Source organism: Poecilia formosa, unplaced genomic scaffold, assembly GCF_000485575.1.
Source record: "Poecilia formosa unplaced genomic scaffold, Poecilia_formosa-5.1.2 Scaffold65, whole genome shotgun sequence".
NCBI lineage: Eukaryota > Metazoa > Chordata > Actinopteri > Cyprinodontiformes > Poeciliidae > Poecilia > Poecilia formosa.
Window position 1 is genome coordinate 2,019,809 of NW_006800004.1, and position 17,727 is coordinate 2,037,535.

General features: G+C 39.4%; 1 protein-coding gene across 1 annotated transcript; it reads right to left on the bottom strand.

The window, feature by feature from the left end:
* Positions 1–357: 357 nt before the first annotated feature.
* On the bottom strand, positions 358–17,428 carry LOC103139864 (uncharacterized). Its single transcript, XM_016672732.1, has 17 exons — positions 17,341–17,428; positions 16,490–16,608; positions 14,475–14,654; positions 12,509–12,612; positions 12,092–12,209; positions 10,471–10,560; positions 9,565–9,645; positions 9,381–9,477; positions 8,618–8,709; positions 7,789–7,891; positions 7,181–7,363; positions 6,226–6,390; positions 4,681–4,810; positions 3,918–3,979; positions 2,007–2,550; positions 766–853; positions 358–418 (listed from the first exon to the last, which is right to left on the bottom strand). Exons 2-17 carry the CDS (start codon positions 16,591–16,593, stop codon positions 358–360), a joined length of 2,202 nt encoding a protein of 733 aa, XP_016528218.1. The 5' UTR covers positions 16,594–16,608; positions 17,341–17,428.
* Positions 17,429–17,727: the final 299 nt, after the last annotated feature.

Consider the following 17,727-nt stretch of genomic DNA (forward strand, 5'->3'; position numbering starts at 1 on the left):
CACAGCACACTGCACAGCTGTTTTTATCCTCCCGAGCACAACCTGATCCAAACATACACACACTCGAAAAGACGCACAAAAACTCTCGACACTGATTTAGGTTGTGTCACTCTGCACCATTGTCATTTTGTACTTGTCAAGTTTTGGTCTGTTCATACCTAATATTTCCTTTTGCCAAAACATGTCTTGTACAGATCATGAGCTGGTTCCTACCTGCCTTGAACTATTTTTTTCTGCTTGTAGGCCACAATAAGAAACTATACTTCAATAACAATAATATTCTGGCAGGAGGAGGTTATCTGTTTCCTTTCAGAAATCCTACTAATGTTTCATATAAAACTCCAGCCTTTCCAGACTTTACCTTTCACAGTTCTGAGGCCTTTTAATGGTCATTTTAAAATGGCAACTATTGCTGCAGCTGCCAGCAGAAAAAAGAAAGCGTAACAGAAAGAAAGAGAGAGAGAGAAAGACAAAAAGAAACAAACTTATCTATAGTTGAAAACAGTGAAATCTAATTTCCTGACTGACAAAGAAGCCTCTAATTTGTTTCAATCAGTGGTCATAATGCCCCATAAGAGGTTCGAAAAGGGATTTGAATCGCAGTCAATAAATATAGAGTGTAATAACAATTCTCTAGATTTGAGAACTGTTATGATTACTCATCTCTATAGTTTATCAAAACACTCAAACCATAGAAGACGTGGGAATGAATTTATTTTGTTTCCAGCTTTGAAATGAAAGGAAGCTGAAGCCAGTAACTCTCACCTGCTGGTTCTTGCTGTGTCGGACCTCTGAGGCTGTTTGGTCAGAGGCGACTTGTTCACTGCTTTGGCCTGTGGCTTGGATTTTGTACCTAGAAAGCAGGACATGAAACACATGAACAGCTGTTAGGAATGCACTGTGCATCAAACGACCTCATTAAAGAAACAGGAATTATCATTAACATGTTATGAGAATGAGGTGTTCTGGGATTGTGTGAACTCAAGAAAACAAAACTATTTTTGTACATCTATCTCTTTTGTACGGATGTGCAATGAAGAATTATAACAGTAATTTGGTTCTGTGGTCTTATTAAATATGTGTCAACTAAGCCAGAGTTACAATGGAGTATTAGGGCCATACCAAGAAAAATAAAATAAAATAATAAAATAAAATTACATAGTCATACAATTACATGAATAAAGTCATAGTATTAACATCTCTGAAGAGGAAACAAGAAGAATAAAGTTGAATTAATATGAAAATAAAGTTGCATTATTCTGAGGATAAAGTCATAGTAATACCAGATTAACATCTGGTATTACGTCTGGTACAACTTTATATTATAAGAATAAAGTCGAAATAATACAGAAATAAAGTCATTTAAGAAGAAAGTCCAAATAATATGAGAATAAAGACATAATACTTTGAGAATAAAGTCATGATTTTGCCTGACTAACGCCGTAATATTATAACTTTATTCTCGTAATTTCACTTTTGTTTATTTTCTCAGCTTGGCCCAAACACTCTGTCCTGCAGATTGGTCAGCTGTTAGATCAAACATTTTGGAGACAGAGTCAAACAGCTGAATGAACAGCCTTCCATAGTGGTGATTGTATATTTGTACCAGCAGGACTGGACAGGACAGTTGGTCGTCCAGCTCCAGCTCCCTCATTAAAGAGCTCAGTGGTCTGACCCTCCCCCCTCTCCCCCCTGTGTGACAGCTGTGGAAGGCTGCAACCTCTGCTGCCACCAGCAGACTGACAAAGAGAGCTGTATGTTGCTTTGTTTCCAGACAAATCAGTGTTCAGACATGAAATAAGCCCCTTCTTCCAAAGCTCCCTCCCTGGGACAGCACAGTATTGATTACACTAATTAAACCGATGTTCCTTTCTAATTCTGGCTACAGTTTTATCTCTGGAGGCGACTCAACAACCATTCAGCTTCAGCTGCTGTTCTGCCGCTAGAGGACAATGAATCTTGTTGATGCCGATGAAACGTAAAGAAGTCAATAAAAGAGTGTAAACCTGGAATGGAGTGGCTGTCGTGCAGACTGCTGGCACAGTTTTCTGGCGAGGTAGTGGCTGATGTGGATGAAGCACCAGGATGTGCTTGGGTAGTGACGGCGCCAGCAGACTTGTCAGCCTTTCCCGCCGAACCTTTCTGGACCTTAGCTACAGTTGCCTGGGTTGTGGATGTGCAGCTGGGGGGGGAGGTTTTAGGCCTTGCGCCTGGGTTCGGCTTCTTTTCTTGCTCTTTTGGCCTGTGGGAGCTTCTCGAGCCATTTGCCTCGGACACATCCCGCTTTGCCCCGGCGGCTGCCGTGCCGTTGACAACCACTGCGCCGGCCGGCGCTGTCTTTGCCTTTGTCGCCACGCTCCTGTCTTGTTTCTTTGCGTTCTTCGCTTTAGAGTTTTGGCTTTCTCCCGGCTTGCTTGCTGTGCTCAGACCATCGGATTTCATGGCTGACGCGGCGCTGCGGACGTCTGGGTTTCTGTTTTGCGGCGCCCGGTTTGTCCTGTGAACCGGAGAGCTCTCAGATTGAGATGTGGGGCATTTTACAGCCTTTGACTGCAGGATAAAAATAAGTAAGAGTCATGTAACTGTATTACTGCACTAGGTCAATCAGCAGGGAATAAAAAAATACATAAAAAAATCAGCAGTAAAGGGATAGTGGGTAAAATTAGACCACCGTGTTACATTGATGTCTATTCTCAGATCTACTCTGAGTCTTTCAAAAGGCAGATTTCTATTTTGGCACACAGAACTTGACTTTCTACATGACCTGAGGGACATGCAGTGCTTTTAGCCACTAATTTATGATGTCTTGGCGTTTAGACAACACATCAGTTACATCCCATAAATCTGTTCACTTTCTATTTCTAGCTCTTACTATGGGGGCATGTGACACACTGTGACTAAAGAATAGCCACTCCCATGGATTGCCGTGAGCTAAACTTGCCCTTTAGGTTTGCATAATTAACTTTGGCAAAATTCTTGCAATGATAAAATTAAGAGATGCACCAAGAAAACAACTGATAGCTGCAATCAGACAATATTACATTTTCCTGATCTGTTCATAGATCAACTATGACAACGCCTTGCCATAGTCTCTTTCTCTTTCTGAAACTCCGTCTTCAGGAAATCATCACAAAATGGCTCCTCTATTAACCCTTTAATAATGTTTTTACCAGCGTTTCACTGACAAGTAGCTCCTACAATGAGATCAGCACATGAACAGTTCCGCCAGGTGTTGCTAATTGCTGCTGGCAAATCTGAAGGAGCTGAGTGGAGGAGCCACAGAGGAGTGCTGCTCTGTGAGGCGGAAGCTCAAAAGTTTCTAAACTGCAGCTCTAAGGAGGAACTGTGCGCCTTGAAGACGGGGCTGAGGTCCAACCAGGTGTTTTGCACAGCTAAATGGTTACCGTGGAGATTAAAGGATTCCTCAAACATGAATGAAAGAATCAAAGCAACACTCCAGGAATGTTTTCGATAAAGGAATAACAGTATAACATGATGTAAAGCTCAAAACTGTTGATTTTTACATAACACTGCCCCTTTAAGGCTTCTATATAGTTATATAGTAAAAGCATAAAATCCTAGATTTTTCTGTTGTTGAAACAGCTGTTATTATATGAAAGGACCTATAAAACTAACTATCAGGGGTTGAGACATGCCTCTACATGTTGAAGTGTGCAAAAACAAGAAAAAAAGTTGGTGAGCAATTAGCTGTTTTGCCCAGTTAAATAACTAATTAACTAGGTTTCATTTCCATAGATACTTGTGCCCCTCAACCTGAAGAGCTTCACTGTAGTGATAAGTTTGGGCAGTTGAAAAAAAGAAGAAGCTTGTTTTATTTTCATTATAAAGAAATTTTCAATTTATGTAAAAAGCAAAATGAAATGTTACTTGTGTCTGATCCAAACACTGATCATTACCTGTGAGCTAGTGAACACTGGCTTTTTACCGAGTCTTCGATTGTCTCCTTTATCAATAGCCTCTGTCAGAAGGTGGAGAAAAAAGTAACAAATGAACAAATGAGATTAACCAAAAATATAACATTAACACAATATAACAACAATACATTATTTCACTCACATTCACTGATTTTACATAAAAAACAAATATAGTTAATGATCTTTCATTTACATCTCGTACATTCTCTTACAATGTAAGAGAACAACCTTTATTTGTTAAACATAAAGGTTCTAAATCCTGAATCCTTAGAATCTAAACACACTGCTAAGAACTGTAGGAACACTGGGCCATACACCGATACCAGTCATATCAATTATTCATGCATCCCATTTCAAAATATTATTAGATCAACATGAATGAAGCGGGTTGGTAATTGCATTTGTGAAAGCTTTTAAATGTATGCAGAGCCACAACAGCAGCAGGCTAAGCTTCATCCTGTTAAAAACAAGCATGGCGCATCTGGTCCATTTACCATGTTGATGTGCATTCATAAGCCAGCGAGCTGCACACACACTGCCACTATGTCTCATAAAAGCTCTGGCTGGATAATAAATGGGTTAGCAGCCAGCACGCTGCTGTAATATAAGAAGCTGGAGCAGAGAGGACTTTGGAGGATTTTTATGTAAGCAGAGCCACCGGCTTTAGTAGAAGACAACAAATGAAAAGCATTCCCGTTCCTTCCATACACAGAGCGAGGCTTTGAGACAGAATTCCAGCCTTTACCTGCTAATATCCTCTCTTTGTGTTTGGGTGAGAGTGCCTCCCATCCTGGCGTGTGGCGAGCCGCATAAGAGGTCTGAAGCAGGAAGGTCCAGAGGCGCCCACGTAGCGTGCCGATCTCCTGCCTGAACGGCTGGCGGTGACACAGAGGAGACAGGCAGAAGAATGGAAGGGGTGCGCTGCAGCGCGGGCGAATCAGCAGCTGCTTCAAGAATGTTTCACCATGGCAACAAATACCCTCGCCTCCTCCCTCTTCTCTCTCTCTCTGCCCCTCCCTTGCCCTCTGCCTCTGTGGCTGAGCTCTCCTAAACAGAATCTGGGACCTCATGAGTCGATGTCCATATTCCTGTTTTCACACTGGAGGACCGGAGGACAAACGGGAGCCAACGTTGCTCTCTGCTGTCACAAATCTTACAAACAACACACTGCCTTCGACATTAGACACACACAGCTAGATTAGTGAGGCACCCGGCGTACGTCACAGCGTCCCTCAGCCTAATCCATCCTGCTCTACTGTACGCAGCTTTAACTCCTGCAGCCAAGTCACTTTGTCGTGGGAGCCACCTCACAAGCTTAGCTCTTGTCTTTATGTTGCTTTGCAGACAGTTTCTCTTGCTGGTTAATGGAAAACGGAGCACCTGAATCTCAATCTGAGCCTGCATGCTGTCACTGAATTCTGGAGACCAAAGAATAAAATCGGGTATCATCCGTTCTGCTGGAAGACTTTGTCAAACAGTCTCTGGGCCTGCAATTGATTGGTATGGCAGTAAAAGACAACTAAATGATGCTGTTTGAGAGTTTGATTTTCTATAATTAATAAGCAAAGGTCTGATTACCAGACCCTTTGTAGATTAGATGTGATCTTATGCGAGTACCCACTGGCAATAGCAATGCTTTTTTTTTAATGACAAACAAAAAAATATTTTACGTCCTACCCATTAAACTAAACATACGACATTATAATGACATAAATAAAGAAGTAATATATTGTGGAAGAGGGATCTGAAAATCATTGTAGATCCAAAACATAAACATACATTTGTTGGTTTGCGTATCAAAAGAAAAGCATGCAGTGCCCAAAATGTGTCTATTCACAGCAACAAGAACAGGATTTGGGTCACTTTTTAAAAATGCTATATTTTGCCAATTTTAATAAATCAATTTAGTTGTCTTTTACTGCCATACTAATTTCCCTCAGGACTGAGACAAATTTATACTAGTCTTAAATTAGGAGTCAAAAAAAAAAAAGAAAAAGACAAAGAAAAATCTGTCCAGTGACTGAAAATGCCACACTTTGGACAACTTTGACTGACTTTCAAATAAAATCACTGCAGGATCAAAAACATTCATGCTACGAAAAACTGTTGTGAAATCTACTGAATTATGTAAGTAACCATATAATTTATCATTTATTGTCTATTCTGGATTTGTATTTATATAATTCTACAAACTAATAAAGTAAAACCTTCAAATTTAATAAGGTCGTGTTCATATCGCCAACATATGTTCAATCAACGACAATCCAACTAAGAATAAGGATTAGTTTACCTCCTCTTGTTTCTGATGTTCCAGGTGAAAATCTCCATCAAAGTTATCTTCACACAGAGAGTTAACAGTAGTGAACAGATCACAGCAGTTGTCCACAGCTACGCCCTCCCTCACCGCCAAGCACAGCTTCTTCAGCAGCGTCGGCTCTCTGGTAAACTCCTCTCTCTGCAAGTCAGTGACACACCAAGAACAAAACAGATGCAGTGTAAAAGTCTTCACATTTCTTAAGATTTTCCACATTTTGTCACATTAAAACCACTAATTTTAGGTTTCTGGTGAAGAAATGGCATCATGGGGAAGTTCTAAAACATTTTTCCAAAATGTAAAACTTTGAATTTAAACAGCACAGATCAACCCAACATGTAAAAAAAAAAAAAAAGGCCCGGCAGACATGTCTGTTGTTAGTTGGGAACTTAATGTTTACTGCAGCTCTGAGAAGGAGCAACACAATCATCCAAAAGGTAAAACAATTCAAGATAAAATGTGTTGTGTAGGCTGGTTAGTAATATCTCCAGCCTGTGGTGTGAATTTTAAAGGTCAAACTGGTGATTGTTTGGCATTTTGGTTGAACAGATTTCATTCCACACTGTAAGAACCTGATTCAAGCAGGTTACAGGAAGCTGAAGCTGTTGTTTACATCTGCTTCCTGCCGCTGACTGGCTGAGTTGAATAAATTAAATACAAGTGGATTTGAGTGCAGCAAAGTCGGCTTTTCAGGAAAAGCCTCTGGATAAAACGTGGTTCTACTTATTATAAAAGCACGGCTGTAAAAAGATTTATATTTTTGTGCCGTACTTGAGATTTTAAACTGTGAGAAAATAATTTTACCCTGATTAAAAATAAGTAGCTTAAAAAAACAAATATGAATCATTCTTGAACTGCAGTTGGCAGCACAAATGTTCCCTGGGCCGCACGATGAGCCCTCCTGGCTTAAAAGGTGTGGAGCCGTTATTACCCTGCGGAGGTCGTGGAAGGCCTGAGTGTGGATCACCCTGGGCAGGTGCTGGACTATGAAGTGCAGGCTCTCTTCCTGGAGCTCCACGGCCATGGCCCTCACATGCTGGGCCCACTTCACCTCTGGGAGGCTGCCAATCAGCTGCTCCGTGCCACAGAGCAGCGTGACGGCGTTCCGTACAGTCTGAGGGAAAACATCTATCAGCTAAAGGAAAAACTCTCTAAGAACAACAAACAAAAGAGGTGAACCAAACAGCATCAGATAAAAAAAATATATATATAAAAATGTATTTACTCCTGCCCAACCCCCTGGTGATCAGAGGAGGGAATCCCCTCATAGTGCTGTAATGTCACCATGTACCAAGTTCAAACCACAGCGGGTCAGTCTTGATTCACAGACTAAAGACTCAGCCACCAATTACAAGCCACAGATCAATCTTCATCCAAGTCCTGAATTAGGCCGATGTTAATAACAGAGAATTGAATAAAGCTCATCTCTAATCAGATCGTCATGCTTTTTCCTTCCTGTTGAAATAGACAAGTGCTCTGTTTGGTGATATTTGGGCTTGAAAGGAGCAGAGCAGAGGACAGTGGGTGGAGTCCACTCACCATTGTGTCTGTTACGGCCGTAATGCAGGCGCGCTGCAGCTCCGGGGACAGGAGGGAGAAGTTCCTCTCACACCAGGCTTTCACAAAATGTTCCGCTACCCACCTGAAAACGCAGAGTGGACGCAATGAAAACGCATTTCCTGAAGCCATAGGATCTACACAGTGTGCATGTGGTTTAATTTCTGATTACATATTTTACTTTATAACTACGCATTATTTTGAGTTTATCACATAAACCAGTAATATGCTGGGATGTTTGTGGCTATAGTGTGGAAGAGAGAAAAAGAAAAGTTTGAGTGTAAAGATTTAAAGAAAGCGCTGTAAAGAGGTGGATTCTCACAATGAAAAAGATAAGAAGTAAATTAGCCTAGAAACATTCTAAAACGTAAAAGTATTTATGTAAATTGAATTATATGACTGTTAAAAATATTAAAGCCAGATTAGAATAAAATAAAAACATTCAAATTTAGGCTTGTAGACAAGCTGTGTTTCTCATTAAAGCAAATTGCCCCGGAACCTTGTCCTCCTCTCTTGGTCGCTTAAAGAGAAGCATAAACTGAAGCCTGGTTACCTAGCAACAAGATAGAGATGAAAAAGGTCTAAAAGAAGTCAATCAGCTGTAACCAGGAGTGGCAAGAATGACTCCAACTATGGCCAGTCATAAATAACTGTAATTTTTCAAAATGTTTCCATATAACATACAACCATGTAGGAATATTAGTATTCAATGTGAATTATATTCTATTTTGTATCATTATATAGCATTCAGAATGTGATAGTATTATTTTTCTCATTAACAGCTGCTACTTGGTGCTGAATGCAAACTTACCTCCTACAGAGCATGTGGAGGTTTTGGAGCCCTAAGGCGTGTGTGAGCGACAAACACTCTAGAACCGTTTTCTGAACCCCGTCAACTGGCTGCTGGAAATGGAAAAAAAAACACAAAAAAAAACACCTTCCATTTAAGAAACAGATGCTTTAGTGCCAATATTTGACAAAGAAATCCTTTGCAAGTAAATATCATGCTTGTTTATGAAGAGAAACAAGTTGATCTGTGAAAATGTAAGTGTGAAGTGTTTCAGTCAAGTTCACCTAAATCTGAATCCTAAAATTTGTTTAAAAAAAGATTTAAAAACCCAAAAAACCAGAAGAAAACTAGAAGTGGATGTGTAACATGTTCTCCCCCAAACCAACATATTTAGTAAGTAAAGCACTAAAATATAACTGAGGTGCAGTATAAATTAACTTACAATCTTTACAGCAAAATTAATGCATGCAGTGGTGAAGGGCTGCTGGTATGCAAGATTTCACAGCCTATTATATTTAATGTGCCATCCATCCCAACTCATCCTGCCAACAATATAATGTATTTGACTGGTTTTATGGACTTTTACATCATCTCCTGATCAAGACGGTCGACAGAAAAGAAATGGAGCAGATAAAAATAGGTGGGTCAATCAGAGTTGACAACAGTTTAGTAATTTGGTGTTTGTAATTTAAATAACTCAGAATTTCTAAGTTTTATTCAAAATTAAAGACAAAACCCTTTAATGTTAGCAGACTGCCTTCAGTAACACAGATGCTTCTCTAACCTTGGGGAAGAAGCGGCAGTAGTCGCGGGTAAAAATCATCTCCACCAGGTCTTTGAGCCCCTCCAGACCCAACATGTCTGCAGCTATGGTAACCTGACTGTGTGGTAGAGAGATCGCATTCAGGTTAGCCTGTTTTCTCATCGTGTGCAGTGATTACTGAACCCCATACTCAGACACACTATACCTGGCGTTGGCTCCGCTGGGCAAATCCATGACAGCTCCGTACATAAACTGGAGCAAGATTTCCATCTCATCTGGTCCCAAGCTGAAAAGGTTGACATCAATAAACAGTAAAACAAAACTGCAAAAATCTTTGTTCAATTTTCAGGCCTGGATTTTAGATGCATAAATTTAAGACTTTTTAAAATTGTGGAGAGAACCTCAGTTCAGATGTCTCAATTGGATTTTAATGTCACAGTTGGTCAGGAGAAGGAAACAAAGAGTTCAACTCATTATTTTGTACACCATTGCAAAATAAAGATAGTCAGGTAGTCATCAATAATTTTGCTTTTGACTTTGTTAAAGTTTGTACACTTCTGCAAACAAGTTGTTGAACTTTTTAAAATATAGTTTCCAAGAACAGGTGTGTTTGTTTTTGACGCTGAATACTACAAAGAACATTTTGTGGTTATATGTGGACAAACTTGCATTTACATCACAAAAACAGTTCTGCTAAGAGCTGCTTAAACATCGACCTGACTCCTGCAAATACAATCATACATTATCCAGCACTTAATGCACAAGACCGCAGCCTGAGGGTGAAGGAAAAGGCTCCCCCAGCGAATCAACACAATCGCTCTCCAATCTGACAGCCGTGTCTTCCTCCGTTACCCTCAGATCAGCGATGCATGGACAAATGACACTTTACGTCATGGAGGAGAAAAAAAAAAAGAAAGAAACAAAGTGTGGAGGCTGAGATGGTGTGGGTTTTAACAGTGGCTCCTCAGCATCTTCGGAAGGCTAGACATTTAGACAACAAGAACCGTTGTTGGTAGAAATCCAAATACCATCAAATACCTTCGTAGCATCCTATAAGAAATTGGGGTTTGCAAGGTAAAACGTTGAGATCTGAGGTGAGGAGAAGTCTTACCCATGCAGAGTGATGCATTGTCTGGAGCTCTCCATCCAACTCCCACTGAGCATAGCACGGAAGTACTGAGAACGTGCACACAGGATCGCCCTAGAAAACCAGTGAAGCAGAATTTTTTCTTTTAATGCACATGCCATATGCTTAGAATGATATATTTCTGTTCTATAATTCATTTTACTTACATGCTTTATTAAAGATGGTGTTTGAAACTTTTTGCATATGTGCTCCCAATTACCTACATCATCGTATCATCCTCATACGGCTTTAGTAAAGGACTGAAATATCTATTGAATGAAGTTTAGTCAAGGGACAGAGAGAACTTTAGCTCTGCTGCCATGGCAATCACAGCTGCAGAGCAACCAGAGCGTGGCCCAGCTTCTCTGTGACGATCACAGGAGTCAAGAGAAAACTGTCTCCATGGTTACTAGTTGAAACTTCTACCTTTGAATCACTGAATGACCACCCACTGTTGAGTGGGGCAGCACATGCTGCACCTCTGCTGCTGTATGTTACATAATGTAGAAAGGACACAGTCAACATAAGGCTTCAACATGACACCATAATGTAAAGGTGTACAGTAGCTCTTAATACAGCATCACCTACTGGATAAAGGATTTATATTGTGAAATTTCTATTCACTTATTGATACTATGCACTTTTAAAGAGAAAATCCACGATATAACTGTGGATATAACTCTTACACTCAATCATGAACAGCCTCACCTGCTAGACAATGTAGAATACAACTTTTTGTATGTGGTTGGAATCTAAATTAAAACATGTCCATGTGTTAAAATGGCCCAATCAAAGTCTGAACTTGAATCCAATTAAAAATCTGAGGCAAAAATTTAAAATATATGAGAATAACAGCTACTCAGCTTGAGTTATACTGCAGTATAAAGTATTGAAATTATTCCATGTCTAGATGCACAATGCTGGTAGAGTAACACCCAATTAGACTTACAGCTGGAAACAAAGGTTAAATGTTAGTCAACAAGGCTAACTGCCCGTATGCTTCTGACATAAATAGAACTAACCTTAGCATTTTTGCTAATTTTAGCTTTTAAACTGCTGTTTACACACTAGATGGAGTATATTACTGGAGGTCGCATTTTAGCTAACTCTGGACATTTTTATGACATGCAACAAACACAGACTCTTTTGTTTTAAGCTGTTTAAGCTTTGATGCTCAAACTTGAGGCCCACAGAACCGAAGTCAGCATCAGAACCCCTCATTTGAATCTGAATATGCTAAATGAGAAAGGTTGCTTTTAAATTTCTTCAGAAATGTTCTAGATTCCCTTCTCACTTCTATTCAACTATTCACTAGTTCTAATAGTGGAGGTTTGTCTTCTGAGAATACCATCAAACTATATGAATATTAAAGGCTTCAAGTTCTGTATATTTTGTAAATTAGTAACTGAGTTCAAAACAGAATTTAATATTACTTATTTAGTGATAAATTCATTTCAGCACAACCTTTAAGAAACAATTTGGGATCTAAAATAGCTCCTTTACTCAGCAAAGCCATAAGATTTCCCATCGTTAGAAAAAATTCAGGGTGTATGAACACTTTTCAAAGAAACTGTAGTCTAGTGGATAGCAACTAAAGTAGCTCTACCTGTGGCAGGAGAAGACCTGCTCAGCCACCTGGATGGTGATGTCACACTGTTCTCCCCTTTTGTACAGATCCAGCAAGTCAGTACTGAGGCCTGAGGCTGGCTCAAGAACAAACGCACCTGGACAGAAGCAGAGATTGATAATAAGGAAGCACCAAAACATCTTACGTGAACTTTAATCTGCTCTGGATACATTATGTGACTGATAAAACAACGTAAACTAAGAGAATAAAGACAAGGCAGGGTCTAAATCTGCAGGAACTTCTTGTAATTAGCAGGAACAGCAACAAAGGCCCAAAAGGGATTAGCTCTTAAGTAGATTATGACTAAGAAAACATAATGTGAGGAAAGTGGATAGAGGTGGGCAGCTTAGTGGTCACATGATCCAGAATAAACCCTCCACGTGTTGATCTGTTTACCTGAGTCAGTGGAACTGTGAGGATCTGCTTGGTTTGCAGCGCTGCTCTCTGTGTCGCAGTTTGCTTCAGCCGTTCGCATGCTCTGCTCTGCTGTGTACACTTGCCTGTGGGCAAGACTCTGAAAGTTAATTAAAACGGAACCTTTTGTGCATTTCCAAGCCACAGTATCATCTGACACAAAATGACATCTGTCGCCACAGGACTGAGTAGTATTTTCACCCTGTGGGCAGAGACGTTTATCTTAATCAGTGACATGAACCTTCTCAAAAACAATGTATATTCTATATTTTGCCTGGTATACTACCTTGACCAACATGGGAACTGAGAGGCAGTGTTGTACTCATTTCTCTAATTTGTTAACATCTGTTTTCCTAAAATGCATTTAACTATGTAACAACAAAAGATACAGTCATCTTTTAGCACAAGCAGGCACATAGCTCAGGCAGAAAGGGGTTGAGGCTGGAAATAAATCACTGTCCCTGGTGGAGAAAACTAAGTATTGCACCTCCTGTTATCGCAGATGAGCTGCAGCTTCTCTGCATTAAAGGAAGTCGGTTGATGTGGGAGATATTACAGAGCATGTAAAAAGCTTTTATGTCCATCAGTAGTATGAACGTCATAGATACATGTGAACCACGTTTTATTTCAGGATGGAACATGTCTACAACCACCAGTTTTAGTGATGCTTCAAAACAAGAACTGGGTGAAAAGGTTTGAACATAAGGTCAAAATTATACATAGATTCTCACTAATATTTAGAGAAATGTTCATCGGGGAGTTGCAGAGAAGCCATCAATAAGCCTTAGGCAGGATTCTGATTAGACATTTATCCAGTCTTTTTATCGCTAATGGTAGAGTTCGGTTCATTTTGCTCTGAAGAATGATTCATACCTCAGAGTATGGATCATTACGATACTCTAGTATAGAGTATAGTAATGTCACCTCATTCAGGTAAGTTGGCTGACCTGAGTGATGCAAACCTTAGTCTGCTTTAACCTTTCCAAAACCAGTTCCAAGATGTGTTTGGGATCCTGTTGGAACATCCTGTTACATTCAAGTTTAAATCGTCTAGAAGCAGAGTTGAGGTGAAACTGAAGAATGTACATGTAGTCTATTTTGTCCAGTCCACAGGAACCACTGTCACTGAAGCAGTTCAGAAGTTGGCTGTTTCGGCAGGACAAGGATCATAAAAAGATTTTATAACTCTTTTGAAAAGCAACATTAAGCTTCTGGAATTGTTCAAACCTCAACTCTAATAAAATGAAATGGACTGTGCACATTAGCCACCTCTCTCCAATGAAACCCACCAATTTCAATGAATCTGGGTCAGATTAAAACTTCAGAAGGAAACTCACTTGCCTAAATGAAATAATTATACTTTTATATTCATTCTGAAGAAGTCTGCACTGTTTGCATTGGCATTCAGTGCAAACAACATCAACAGTTCACATGTGAGTATGAGCAGCCCTAATGTGATGTTGGAGCCCATGTCTGTTGTAAGAATCTGTCTTTGCTTTCCCAGCAGCAGCTGCTTTTTAAGGATGAGCATATATAGTTAACAGAGAAACCTGAGAAACATATTGACTAATTTGCTGCTTCTCCCTGAAGGATCAAACCTCTCAACGAGAAAGCTGAAACCTTTCAAGTGTGAGTCACAAACAGAAAATTCTCAGCGGTATTATGAATTCATCTAAACGACTCGACTCGCAGATTGTTAAAGCACATTCATAGCAGCATTACAACCGAGACATTAAATGAAGCTGCTTTCAGAGAAGTCGACTCAACTTTTCTTTAATAGCACAATTATGCAGGTATTTTTGGTATTTATTGAGGCTCATAATATATGTAAATGAACTTCTGTAAGACACCCACTGGAAGTTTAGTGCCAAAAGAAATGCAGATCTGAGGTTTTAAGTGATGCTGTTCTGTGAAGTAAACCAGGAAACAGAAGAGAACTCAAGTCTACCTGAGAAAATCCTTCAGTGCTGGCAGATCGTAACCTGGCAGATGGATGATGATGGGATCCTTATGCGTCTGTCCTTGTAGGAGATGAGGAGCTCTGGCCAGCAGCACGGCTCTGTGAGCTCGGACTGAACCAGAACCCGCATATAGGGAGACATCTGCCTCAAGTTCCTCCTGCAGCAACCTGGAGAGACACACAGCAGTTATTTTCCAGGTTTCTGCCTCAGACTTTAAAATCATAGCAACAAATACACAGACATTAAAACCAAGAATAAATAGAAATTAAACATTTTACACATTTTCTCAGAATTCCATATCATCACCTTCAGTCATATTTTGCCAAAAGTGATTTTGGCAAAAAGAAAACCAAAACTTTTTACCTAGTAAACCTTCTTTTTACTTAGTAAACATTTTACCTACATCATTATTCTAGGAAGGTGACAGCATAGGGGAGCACCAATTGCAGTTTTTTGTCCAATCATGGATGGATCTTTAAAAAATTTGCTGAAAATAGCGAGAAAGTTGCTGAGTTGGCAACAGTGGGGTGACTATTGTTAACTGCAAACATGCAGACATGACCTGCTGGGCCAGTCTGTCAGTCAGCTCTCCCTTTGTAGAGGTAGATAAGATCGGTTTTACATGCAAGTATTAGCCGATGGACAATCTCCAGTGTTTAAGGAATTCCATACTTTGCCTGACTTAAATATCCAGAGTGGTCAGCCATGTTTACGCATTTAAAATCTAAATACAAACCTTCCCTGTACAATCAGAGCACAGTGGTGCAGTTGTAAATATGGAACCAGGAAAAAAAAATTATTAAAACACCAACTTCATGGGTTGATGGGTGACTGAAAAAATTAAAAGTAATGAAACTTCTTGATACTCTATTTTAGAGGGTCAGAAAAAAATCAATTCCACAAAGAGTCACAATTTCTAGTCCTGGGAATTCTGAATCAATTCAAAAAGTTCAAAAATTGAGTCTGCTTAGTTTTTTGTACAAATGATATTTTGAATAACTATTTTTGCTTAATAAAAAGCCAGGCAGCTAAGCTAACCGAATACTGGTCATTTAAGTTACAGGATTTGATGCATACGCCTAGGTTTGTAAATATAAACTGATGGAATTTGATACAGTATTTAACTTTGTCTTTCTCCCTTATCACTCACATATTTTAAACAGAATATCCAGACAGATTAGAAAAATTGGTTTCCGAATTATAAGCCATTTCTGAATTGAATCGTAACCCTAAAAATCAGAATGAAATTGAATCACTAGACACTTAAAGATTTGCATCTCCTCTCCATTTTGTTTTTTCTCTGCTTATCCAGTCCCAGGAGATACATTAATCAAATTCCCATACTTTTCAAGCCTCATAATTCCTGTCCAGAGCTTTAAACATATATCCGATGGCCTGTTTTTCCACTTCAGGACTTTGGAACACACAAGTCCTGAGGCGGTCCACTTCTTCTTTACCATCATCATATCTCATCCCGCCGCAATGACTGATCTGGGTGACCCAGAAAACAGTCCGAGTCGGCCAAGTGTGCACTCATAGATCAAATGTCGGTGTCACATTTGTTCTCCAGCTCCAATCACAGTGGAGAAACAAAAACCTGACAGGCCACTCTTGTTAAAAGAGGATTCCCATCCCAGGTCGCTTGTATCAATGTGACCAATTAGCTAATTTAAAAAAAGTTTGTTTATAGAAGAAATTCCTTGTGAGATCGATGTGTTGATATCTTCTTCATATGGCTTCACTTTAAGAGTCAGGCTCACGGCTATCCCTCTTTAACATTTTCACATTTTTCTCACAATTATATTATTCAAAATATAATTTTAAAATATATTTTGCAATATAATTTTTAAAAAAGTTAAGTATACTCAACCACAAGAATTTCTGTGTATTTTATCTGGAGTTCTGATCAGCCAAAACAAAGAAGTGGAATAATTGTGAAGTGTGAGACAAACAATATGTGATTTTTTTTTTCAATGCCTGTGCAATTATAGGTAAATATTACCTGTTGAGGTCTGCAGACAAAGCAGATGATAAACATCTCCTCAGCTGCTCTTTGTATTTGCGCTCTTTGGCCTGGAATTCTCTTGCAGCTTCAGTGTTGATCATGGCTCAAGGAATTCTCTAAAAGATAAATATATAAGACAGATTACTTTGTGATTTGAGAAGAGAATCAAGCAAATAATGACATGATAATTTAAACAGTTGGGAGAAAAACATATTCACTCATAAACCATACTATATTATCTTACTGACTGCAGACGTAATCATGTCTCTGTGTATAATATGGATATTTCTGCAGGTTGTATTCGTAGCAATACCGTTTTTCGCCGAACTGACCGAAGAGGCGCTGTTTCGCAAGTTAGTGATAACAAGAGGTAGCGGCTACAAGAATCAAAATTATTTGACAACCATAACAAGATAATTTTCACCGCACATTCATAACGTAAATAAGGGCGTAAATTATTTAAAAATATAAAGCGCTTAGTTAATAAATAAAAGAAACGGGGGGAGTTAAAAGCCCAGCAGTTCTTTAACCGTGTACAAATTAAAACAAACAAAACCATATAAAGATACCGGAAACATACCTGAGCTGTCAGAGTGTGCCTGTTCTGTCTCCGTTACCTTCCTTCTGTGCTTCACCAAATACACTGGACATCTCTTATCTTCCTTTCAAAGCTAGCATGCTAGCGCTAGCTAAGACTGGCTACCGATAACGGTGTATGTGATTAAACGTGAACTTCGAATGGCTCGTGACAAAAACAGACCAGTACAAATAATATTCCGTGTTTTTTCCGTTTGGCAGCATTTGTATATATTCACGTAGCGACATTACAAGGGTGCTGACCCACTGACCGATGTTGTTGACATCACTACTGCACGCTGCTCCCCGCCCACGGCACACAGTTTGACAAATAACCAAGGAGCGGACGAACCAGGAAGCATTCTGACATGCGCAGTGCAAGCACGTGGACTGTCGCTTCTCAATAGCTTGTTGGTAGCATTCACGGCACGTTATCTCTCATAATATGAGAGATAGATTTGATTCAGTTTTGAAGTTTTCTGCATCCAAATGGTTATGCATGAATATAAACAATACAAAGGGCACTGAGATTACAAAACAGAAATCCCATCTAGCTTTCTTTTTAAGGTAAAAAAATACAAATAAAAGTAGAATGAGATGTTTGGATTGGGTATATTGAATCAAGTTCTTACCGTTTGTAGAAAATTAAAAAGGAAAAC